The sequence below is a fragment of the Motacilla alba genome, chromosome 12 (genome assembly GCF_015832195.1).
Source record: "Motacilla alba alba isolate MOTALB_02 chromosome 12, Motacilla_alba_V1.0_pri, whole genome shotgun sequence".
NCBI classification, from domain to species: Eukaryota; Metazoa; Chordata; class Aves; order Passeriformes; family Motacillidae; genus Motacilla; species Motacilla alba.
The window spans coordinates 20393738-20402649 of NC_052027.1; the positions used below are offsets into that span (position 1 = coordinate 20393738).

The window sequence follows — 8912 nt, forward strand, 5'->3', positions numbered from 1 at the left end:
TGGTGTGGGAACGGGAACGGGGATGGCGATGGATATGGCGACGGGGACGGGGATGGGGCTAGAGCCGGGGACAAGTACAGGGATGGTCATAAGGATTAGGCCGGGACTGGGGCCGGGGCTTCGAAGGGGCCAGCGGTTGTTTGGGTGTCTGCTCTCCCGCAGCGAGCAGAACGGGTAATTTGCTTTATATGGCGGGGGATCAAATGCTGGGCTATAATCCCCGCTGCAGGTACTCGCCCGCCCCGGCCCCTTCCTTCCTCCGCAGCCCCTCCCGCTCCCTCCCCCTCCGCGCTGACGGCCCCGCCGGGCCCGGCCGTATAATAGGCCGCCGCTGCGGTCCCGGGGCGGAGAGACAGACGCTGCCCGGTGCCGCGCCCCGTGTGCAGGCGGCGGGGACGGCTCCGGGCCGCCGCGCAGGGCCAGGGGAGGGGGCGGCGGGGCGATGGGCAGAGCCCACGCTGCCCGGCTGCCGGCCGGGGGGCTACGCTAGGGCGGCCCCGGTGGCCGGGGATCCCCCCCGCGCCCCTGGGGCGGCGAGGATGCAGCACCCGCTGGAATTGGGCGCCGCGCGCTACTTCCCGGCCGAAGCCTTCCCCGACCACCGCTCCCACCGCTACCGCAGCTTCATGATCGAGGAGATCCTCACCGACCCCCCGGACGCCAAGGGGGCCGCGCCGCCCGGGGAGCTGCTCAAGTTCGGGGTGCAGGCGCTGCTCTCCGCCCGGCCCTACCACAACCACCTCGGTACGTCCCGGGGGGCTCCCCGCGGCTGGGGGGCGGCTGGGGGCGGCAGGCGGGGAGGCATCGCCCGCCGGTGGTCTCCAGCGCCTTTGGGAGCCGGGCTCCTTGGAGAAAAACTTAGGAATTCTGCCTACAAAAGTTGCTGCGGGGCTCTGCCGGCCTTGCGCATCCCCGCCGGCTTCCGCCGTGCCGCGGGCGCTCCAGCCGGGAGCAGCCGGGAGTTTGGGGCCTAAAACCGAAGAAAGCGGCTTTGCGGCTCCAGCCGCCTCTGCACAGAACGGCGTTTGGATTTCAAGGAGGAAGGTTGTTGTCGATAGTTTTATTGTGGGGTTTTTGCTCGTGTTTTTGGATGAGGTGAGAACTGCTGGAGCCAAGCAGCGGGGTCTGTGCGTGGCTGCGAGGGGCGGCAAGAGGCCCTGCGGTCACAGATTTAGCTGGAAACCCGACTTACGTGTAAACAAATATATATATAATATGCAGAGATATTATATATAATATATAAATAGATGCTATGTTTATATAATAATAATAATAATAATAATAATAATAATAATAATAATAATAATAATAATAATAATAATAATAATAATATAGAAGATGTAAGACATAACATTATTGCCCATATTATAATACATGTTTGGGTTTTTCTTTTAAAACGGATGCCAGTATTCTCTGTCCAGTCGGATATAGCATCCAGGACAAATGCAGTTAATTAACATAGTCAAATAGGTTTGGTGTTTTTGTAATTGGATTGGTTTTATTTTTGGGGGGAGTTTTTTGCGGGTGTTTCTTGGTATTTTGGGTGGGGAATTTTGGTTTTGGTTTTGTTTTGTTTTTCTTTTTGTTTGCTTGAGGGTTTTTGTTTGGGTTTTTTGTTTGTTTGTTTTTGTTTTTACGGTAGTGTTTAATGCATTTTTAAGGCTATTATTTAATATATTTTGAAGGCCGATATTTAAATGGATGGTGGCGAAAGCTTTCACTTCCCAAACCATCTTCCTCTTCAGAGCCGTAGCTCTTCATCCATTGACCTGAACAGAAAAGGAGTATCCCAATCTCATTTTCTGCGTTTAAGAGAAAAAGAGGAAAGCGTCAAGCCCCTGAGCAAGAGAGCAGCATGCGTTAGAATATCTAGAAATTAGTATTATTTTCAGGATGAACTATTCAGAACTGCTAGGAATAGCAGTTAAAAGCAGTTAAAAGCCGGATCAGATAAGAGGCTCTTTACACCCCTCAGGGTTCAGTTCCGCAGGGATAGGTGGAAGCGGGATCGGGACTTGTAGGAAGGGAGGCGATTTCAGGCAGGCCGAGGAGAAGACCCCGCAGAGATTCCCCTAAAGCCCTTCCCCCGCCGCCGAGGTCGCTCGTTGTCGCTGGCGGGGAGGCCGGGCCGGGCAGGACCGCAGCCCGCAGCCCACCCGCAGGCCGAGGCCCGGGAGCGGAGCGGGGCCGTCGGGAGGGACCCAGCCGGGCGGGGCCGAGCCGGGCGAGGGATTCGAGCCGAGCAGCGCCGGGCCGGATCGGGGAGAAGTGAATCGAGCCGGCCGAGCGGCGGGCCCAGGTAGGGGACGGCTCGCTGTCCTCTCCCCGGACGTCCCTCCATAGGCTGCTCTTCACGGAGCGGGATAGAAATTATTATCAGGTCGAAAATATCCTGAAAACTCCAAGGAAGGGAATCCTGGGACCGTGCCCGCCCCCGCTGGTCGCCGAGTTCAGCCGGGTTCGGCAGCTGTTGGGTGACACAGAGGGGAACGCTTTTGGGTTGGTTTGAGTTATTTTTGCTTGTAACCCCCAAGTAACTCCGTGATTAGCATGTGCTGGTTGAAGGGTAAAACGTGTCTCTGTACGGCGGAGATGGCGGAACCGCGGGGCTCAGGACCTTCGGTGGTGCCGAGAATGGAGGAGAAGCGGCCAGGGCTCCCTGCAGGGGCTGCTCCCCGGGAAGCCGAGGCACCCTGCACCCCGGGGGTCCCTGCGCCCTGCCCGGCGCTGACCGCCGCTCTCTCCCGCAGCGGTGCTGAAGGCGGAGCCGGCCGCCGTGTTTAAGTTCCCGCTGGCTCCCCTGGGCTGCTCGGGGCTGGGCTCGGCGCTGCTGGCCGCCGGCTCGGGGCTGCAGGGCGGCTCCGCCTCGCCGCATCTCCCGCTGGAGCTGCACCTCCGCGGGAAGCTGGAGCCGGGCCCCCCGGAGCCGGGCAAAGCCAAGAAGGGCCGCCGCAGCCGCACCGTCTTCACCGAGCTGCAGCTCATGGGGCTGGAGAAGCGCTTCGAGAAGCAAAAATACCTCTCCACGCCCGACAGGTAGGCGACGGCCGACCTCGGACCCGAGCGCGACGCCACGGGACAGGGCTCATTTTGCTTGAAAAAGTCGGGAAGCTGCCATCCGAGACGAAAGCTGCCGGTCTGACCTCCTCTCTCTCTCGCCCGCAGAATAGACCTGGCCGAATCGCTGGGGCTCAGCCAGCTCCAGGTGAAAACCTGGTACCAGAACAGGCGCATGAAATGGAAGAAAATAGTAAGTGCCCCTTATTAACAGTCCTCCCCCTGGCCGCGCCGTGTCCGCGTTCGAGCCCTGCCTTGCGGGCTTCGTCCTTCTGCTTATCGGCGCTGACGTACTTAACGATAACGTTAAGGATAATTATAATAGTAATAATGACGATGACGATAACAATAATATGCCCCTGATCTTTAACACCGTGCCCCTGGTCCAGCATCTGCTGGGCCTCTGCCGGCCCTCCCTCCCGGTCCTGTCCGAGCCCTCCCGTTGTACCTCTCGGCCCCCGGGGCAGCGGGCGGTGGGTGCAGCCCGAGAGGACCCGCACCGGCAGCTTCGCTTCGGCGGACGGGAGAGACGAGGATTGCCGAACCGCGGGCTGATAGCAGCTCGGTTTTGCCGGGGTGTCTCCTTCCTCTGCCCCCTCCTCGCCTCACAGGTGTTGCAGGGGGGCGGTCTGGAGTCCCCCACCAAGCCCAAGGGCCGCCCGAAGAAGAACTCGATCCCCAGCAGCGAGCAGCTCTCGGAGCAGGAGCGCGCCCGGGATGCCGAGAAGCCGCCCGAGAGCCTGGGCTCGCCGGCCGAAGTCAGCCAGGAGGAGTGAGGGGGGCCCGCCCCGCCGGCCGGAGAGGATGGAGGGCAGCTCGGACAGTGGCTGCGGCCGCCTCGGCCTCGGGACGTTTGGACGCTTTGGCCGCATCTCGGTCTCTCCCCGCCCCTCCTCCCCTCTCCGCGCCCGCGGAGCACTGCGCTGTGCCACGGCCGCCGTGCTGTGCGGCGGCCCGAGGGGCCAGCAGGACACTGGATCCCACCATCCACATCTACTCGCTGTCTAAAACCCTGTGGTGCCCCTAGTTATTCGAAAACTGCATTTTATGATCAGTTTTATTAATGCGAAGATATTTACTTTATTTCAATAAAGTATTTTATGAACTATTACTCTGAGTAATGTAATGCTTTGGGGTTGATTTTTTTTTAAAAATTGCTGAGGGTTTTTTTTTTTTTGGTTGGTTGGTTGGTTGGTTTTTTGTTGTTTTGTTTTGTTGGGTTTTTTTGTTTGTTTGTTTGTTTTCCCCACGGAGGCAAATTAGAGATTCAAAACCAAGTTCCAGGCAGATATACAGAGAAAGTGCAAAGCACAGTGGTACCGGGAGGATACTGCCATCGTTTTCTGCGACGGTTCGGCTGCCCGTGTCCGGGTGAGGCCAGACCCTCAGTCTTCCCTTGGTCAAATTCGGATGCTTTCGGATTTTAAAGATACCTTAGTTGGTGACAAAAGGTTAATTAAGTTCTGCACTGCGCATCCTGAATGGTACTTTTTTAAAAAAACCTCCTCATTTGCTGCTGCGATGTAGCAGCAAAAATCCTAGTACGAAATCCTGGCGCTTTGTTGTTCGGGTGGGGGGTTTTAAATCTTGTTTTGTTTTTTCTTTTGTTTTCCCCGAGTCTCTTCTCCACGTTTTCCGTTGGGATGTTAAATTACATAGCATCCTCCGAGACATGCAATTACTGCAGAAAAGAAAAGAAAAGAAAAGAAAAGAAAAGAAAAGAAAAGAAAAGAAAAGAAAAGAAAAGAAAAGAAAAAAAGAAAAGAAAAGAAAAGAAAAGAAAAGAAAAGAAAAGAAAAGAAAAGAAAAGAAAAGAAAAGAAAAGAAAAGAAAAGAAAAGAAAAGAAAAGAAAAGAAAAGAAAAGAAAAGAGAAAAAAGAAAAAGCAGCAGCGCAGGGAAGAACGAGAGGAGGAGAGCGAGGGCCAAGGAGCGGCGGAACAGCCCCGGGCTGAGCCGCTGCCGCGGGGCAGCCTCCCAATTAACGGCGGTAATTAGCGCTCGCGGCTCGGAGCTCGTCTGTGCCTCCCTGCCCCGGCGGGGTGCCCTCAGGGCCGGCCGGCGGCCGTGCGGGACCCCCTGTCCTGGGGCAGTGGGTCCGGGAGGCTCCAGCCCCCGCTTAGGGTACGGAGAGCGCGGCCCGGTGGGAGCGGAGCACAGGGACAGCATCCCTAGGCTTTAACCCCAAATCGCCCCGATTCGCCGTCGGAGGAGCCCTCGAAGTGAACCTGCACTGAACTCATGCCGGTCGTTCCCAGTTTTCTCTCGCCACGGCTCCGGCCCCGCTGCCTACCGCGGCCCGGCTCGGGAGGTGTCCTGGATCCAGCCCGGGTTAAATCAGCCCCCGGGATGGGCGGTGGAGGACACGGCCAGTGCTGGGTAAACAGGAAACAGCCTCGGCCTCGTATTCTTACACTGAAATGACTTAGATATTTAACCAAGCAATTAGCAATTGGTTGGAAATGTTGTTGTTGTTGTTGTTGTTGTTTTTTGTTGTTGTTTGTTTTTGTTTTTTGGTTTTTTTGTTTTTTTCTTTTTTTTTTTTTTACGTGAGGATGAAGACGGATGCTGGGAAGAGGGAAAGCGGCGGCGGGGCTGGCAGAACCGGAGTTTGCGGAACCCTTCGACGCGGTCAGGACACGCTGGGCGTGTGGCTTTGTCACTTCCTTGTCACTCTCTGGCTGCTGTTTCTGATGCTTTCAGTGCGCGTGAGAACAGCACCCGGTTTTAATTAAAAGAGACGTTGGCCGGCGCATTAAGCTAAATTAACAGGACGACAGGCTGTGTTCGCCACCGGTGTCACACACAGGGCTGGAACAGCCGGGCTTCACTCGGTGCTAGCGCCTTCGCGAGATAATGTTAATATTTTCTTTTCACAGCTGAGCAAGTGACGAAGAAGCGATTGTATTTCCTCAGATCATAAGGTGATGATTTTTTTTTCAGCACACGAATCATTAAATAGAGTAAGGGGGGGGTTGTGTGTGTTTTTCTCGGTAGACAGCCGAGAGAGGGTTGGGGATGCTCTGGTGAAGCTGCGTTTCTGCCGAGCCGGGGCCGAGCGGGGTCCGCTCCTGCCGTGCTCGGGCGCCGTGCCGCTCTGTCCGCGCACGGCGTCCCGCGGTCCCGGGGCAGCGCCGGCTGCGCACCCGCGCAGGGCCCTCTCTCCGCGGCTCCGCGCAGGACACAGAGGTAAACTTTCTTATTGTTGTACCGCGGCAGGAAAATCTCCGAGGGGGCTCGGGCGACCCTTCTCTCGCCCTGGCAGATGCCCGAGAGCCCCGTACCGCGTGGGGCTGAGCCCGTGCCGGGCACTCCCTGCGGGGGCGCAGCAGCGGCCGCCGGCGGGGCGCGCCCGGGCACCGCGGGCAGCGGCTCCGCTGCCGGGGAGCGAGAGCGCGGAGCGCTGCGGGTGTGGTGCCAATGAACACGCGGCACCTCCGGCTGACAGGCTCCCCGCCGAGCCGCCTGCCCAGCGGCGCTTTGGTCACGACTTTAATGACCCATTTCTGCTTCGGGAGGAGCCGGTTACAGCCCCGAGAGGGTGCGAGCTGGGCTGAGGAGCCCTCTCGCCTCCTCGGCGACGCTAATGAAACCCAGGGTCCTCTCAGGCGCGGTAAAGCCTGTTAGAATTATCAGACAATATACCTGACTAATGAGATTTTTTTTTTGGTTGGTTTGGTTTGTGTTTTCTTGTGATATGTATGTATAAGTACACTCACACAAATATATTTCGATTATTTTTAAACAATTTTATGTATTGCTTTCTGTCAAAATTTAATTTCCCTCAGCTTCTCCAGGTCGGCTACTCACTGGGCTGGCCGGAGTGACAGCCGCTGGGAGCCAGCGGAGAGGTGCGCTCAAAGGGATGGGGGTCCCTGCCCACGGCAGGGGCAGAATGACATGGTCTCTAATGTCCCTTCCAGCCCAAACCATTCCAAGATTCTCTGATTCTGTTCGAAGAGCGAGGGTAAATGCCACCGGCCGTCAGTGACAGCCCTTCTAAATGTGCTCGATAATATCCCAGTGCATTTAAAAGCAGGGCTGGGGCTCCCCTGGACCAGCACCGATAAACCTTGCTGGCCCGTGAGTGACCACAAGGAAATCACAGCAGGCCTCACCTGCACACAGGTTTCATGCTGATGGATTATTTTGGACAATGCAGCATAATCATTTCACTTTCTAATTACCTTTCACAGCTGTGACGAGCTCATGTGGTGCTGCTAAGCTGTGACGGGCGATATGTGCACCCACCGCGCCTCAGCAGCAGAGCTGGTCTGCCCGGGCACTCGGAGATGCCCAGCAGGAGCCCCGGGAAGATCCGGATGACTTCGTTCCGTGCCGCAACTTCTCCTCAGAGCCCTGTTCTGCCTGTGGGAATGATCTCACTTGACAGCACCCCAAAGCTGCTGGAAAAGCTGCAAGAGTGATTTGCCGGTGCTGTGTAATTCTGGGGCCAGTAAATGATATTTGTAGCTAATACCTGATGGTTGTTCTCTGTCTGTGTGTAAATAAGCTGTATTACCACGCACATTCATTCTGGGAGAAATGCATCCACACTGGGAAACTCCTCCACATTTTAATTACACCTGTATAGGTAGAACAGCATGTGTTTTCTCTGCAAACAAAGTAGAAGGGTGTGGATTGAAGGCTGGAAAAGTGGGTCCTTCCATGTTTGACTGCTACTCAGGTCACAGGTAATCAGCAAACGTTTTGATGGTTTTCTTAACAAAAATCCATTTAAGGTGAGTTTCCAACTCAAATATCCTAAATTCCCTTTTTATGAAGCATCTCAAAGAAACCTGAGAAAAGTTCTGCTTTTTCATCAATGTCAATTTAAATATAGCTCCACGGAGCCAGGGGGTTTGAAGATGAATGCCATGGGTGTTTATTCAGAGGCAGCTCTTGCTCTGCCAGGAGCACAGTGGACGCCGAGATGGGGCTGAGGGGCTGCAGGGGCTGCCCCACTGCGGGGGGCAGCAGCCTTGCTATGACTCCCTGCCCTGCACCTGCAGGCAAGAGGAGGTCTGGTCTGCCCTTCTGGAAGAAAAAATTCATCCTAGAGCAATGCTTTGTGGGCACTTCTCACAAAAAGCCGCTGAAGACTTGATGCTGCCTTTTCCCCTCCAGGGGGTGGGAAGTGCAGAGGCGGTGGCGCGGGGATGTGGATGGGGGAGTTCAGTGGGATGGGGAGGGTTTGACGGGGAATGGAGGGGGATGTGGGGGGATTCAAGAGGAAATATGGGGGGCTGTGAGGTGTGTGGGGGATGTGCGATGATGGAGGAGTAGGGATGCAGGGTGCTGCGGAAGGGTGCAGGGGTATGTGGAGGGGGTGATATTGAGGGATGTGGAGGGGATGCAGGATGCAGGGGTTTGTGGGGATGTGGGGCTGGGGGATGAGGAAGCTGGAGGGGGATGCAGGGAGGATGGAAGGATGGATGGGGGCTGGAGGGGTTGCAGGGAACATGGAGCAGGATGTGGGAGGATGCAAGAACAAGTGTGTGAGACTGTGGGGGAGTGGGGGAATATCAAGGGATATTGTGGGGTTATAAGGGAAGGGTTGCAGAGAGATTTTGTGGGGCATGGAGAGGAGAGAGGGGATGCTGGAACCTGCACTCCCCGTGTACTGATAAAAGACATCACCCAGCACCATATGTATGTGAGTACTGAGCCAAGGCTGGGGTGGGTCAGGTCTTTTTGGATTTAGGGTGAAAAAGTTAAAATCTATCTGGGACTTTTCCTCACCATTTTGGTCCAAAAGGAACCAAATGCAGAGGTTGAGATGACCTACTGAGTTCAGTCAAATTTTCTAAAGTTCAATAACTAACATGTGATGTCCTGTTATTGGATGTTTGTCTTA

General features: G+C 55.8%; 1 protein-coding gene across 1 annotated transcript; it reads left to right on the top strand.

The window, feature by feature from the left end:
- Positions 1-360: 360 nt before the first annotated feature.
- BARX1 (BARX homeobox 1) lies at positions 361-4237 on the top strand. The gene is made up of 4 exons (XM_038149237.1): positions 361-744; positions 2751-3036; positions 3166-3250; positions 3669-4237. Exons 1-4 carry the CDS (start codon positions 540-542, stop codon positions 3831-3833), a joined length of 741 nt encoding a protein of 246 aa, XP_038005165.1. The 5' UTR covers positions 361-539; the 3' UTR covers positions 3834-4237.
- The last annotated feature ends 4675 nt before the right edge of the window (positions 4238-8912 follow it).

Bases quoted from the DNA above. Each gene is read 5' to 3' on its own strand.
- BARX1 (XM_038149237.1), top strand. From the start codon at position 540: ATGCAGCACCCGCTGGAATTGGGCGCCGCGCGCTACTTCCCGGCCGAA. The intron at 745-2,750 runs GTACGTCCCGGG...TCTCTCCCGCAG, and splicing joins GCCCTACCACAACCACCTCG to CGGTGCTGAAGGCGGAGCCG. The intron at 3,037-3,165 runs GTAGGCGACGGC...TCTCGCCCGCAG, and splicing joins TACCTCTCCACGCCCGACAG to AATAGACCTGGCCGAATCGC.